At 57.3% G+C, this 1,159-nt stretch overlaps 1 protein-coding gene across 1 annotated transcript in view; it reads right to left on the bottom strand.

Moving 5' to 3' along the window:
* The window catches only part of CACNA1A (calcium voltage-gated channel subunit alpha1 A), a gene marked incomplete at both ends in the record, with an annotated part of 213,447 nt that overhangs the window by 107,207 nt on the left and 105,081 nt on the right, over positions 1-1,159 (bottom strand). The window contains one exon of the mRNA XM_021708598.1: positions 714-803. Within this exon, the coding sequence (XP_021564273.1) occupies positions 714-803 (90 nt within the window). The remainder of the gene's footprint in view (positions 1-713; positions 804-1,159) is intronic.

Raw genomic sequence — 1,159 nt, forward strand, 5'->3', positions numbered from 1 at the left:
GCGGGCTCAGGCAATCCACTCACCTCAGCCTCCCAAAGGCGCAGGATTACAGGCTGAGCCACCAAGCCCGGCACATGTCTGTTTATTTATTTATCTATTTGAGTTGGGGTCTTACTCTGTCACCCAGGCTGGAGTGCAGCGGGCATGATCATGGCTCATCACAGCCTCAACCACCTGGGCTCAAGCAATCCTCCCACTTCGGCCCCCTAAGTAGGTGGAACTATAGGCATGCACCACCACGCCCAGATTCATTTTTTGAGGTTTTGTAGAGATGAGGTCTTGCTATGATGCCCAGGCTGGTCTCAAACTCCCTGCCTCAAGCGATCCTCCCACCTCAGCCTCTCAAAGTGCTGAGATTACAGGCATGAGCCCCCGCGCCCAGTCTGGTGACTCTGTTTACCATCTGTTTCTCTGTGTGGACCATGAGCCCTGCATGGGGCGGGATTCTGTCTCTGTCACAAAGGCGGTGGCGGGGGTTGGTGGTCTTATGAGAGCAGGTCCCCATGAACACTCTCCGAGTGAGCCACAGGCATTATCCAGCATCGCTGGGTGTCGAGTCTCAATGCCCATCCGGGGACTGAGAAGACGGGGCGGGTGTGGACCCTGGATGGTGTCACCTGTCCCAAGACACAGGCAGGCGTGAGGGGTGGGGCTGAGGCCCAAATCCAGCAGCCCGGGCTGCGAGCCTCCGGCATCCCCTGGCAGTGACTCACCCACGGAGGCGATGTCGGCCAGCTGATCCTCGGCCTCCTCTGGGTGGAGCAGGTCTGTCTTGCTCTTCTTGATGGTGGCTCTCCGCAGAGCTCCAGCAATGGAAACATGGCAAGAGAAGAAGACGTTACCCTTTCTGTGGCGATTACAGGCAGATGGAGCACCCCTGGATTCTACCCTCTGCAGATGGGTACACTGAGATTCTGGGAGGCAGTATTATTTTAGCTCCCGGCAGGTCCAAAGCTCAAGAGATCCTCCTGCCTCAGTCTCCCGAGTACCTGGGATGACAGGCGTGTGCCATCATGCCTGGCTAATTTTTAAAAATTTTTGGTAAAGATGGGTGTCTCAGCCGGGCTCGGTGGCTCAGCCTGTAATCCCGCGCCTTGGAAGGCTGAGGTGAGTGGATTGCCGGAGCCTGCGGGTTTGAGACCCGCCTGGGCAACTTGGC

This window comes from Carlito syrichta, unplaced genomic scaffold (genome assembly GCF_000164805.1).
Source record: "Carlito syrichta isolate Samal-C Ts95f unplaced genomic scaffold, Tarsius_syrichta-2.0.1 Scaffold143017, whole genome shotgun sequence".
In the NCBI taxonomy this organism is placed as follows: domain Eukaryota; kingdom Metazoa; phylum Chordata; class Mammalia; order Primates; family Tarsiidae; genus Carlito; species Carlito syrichta.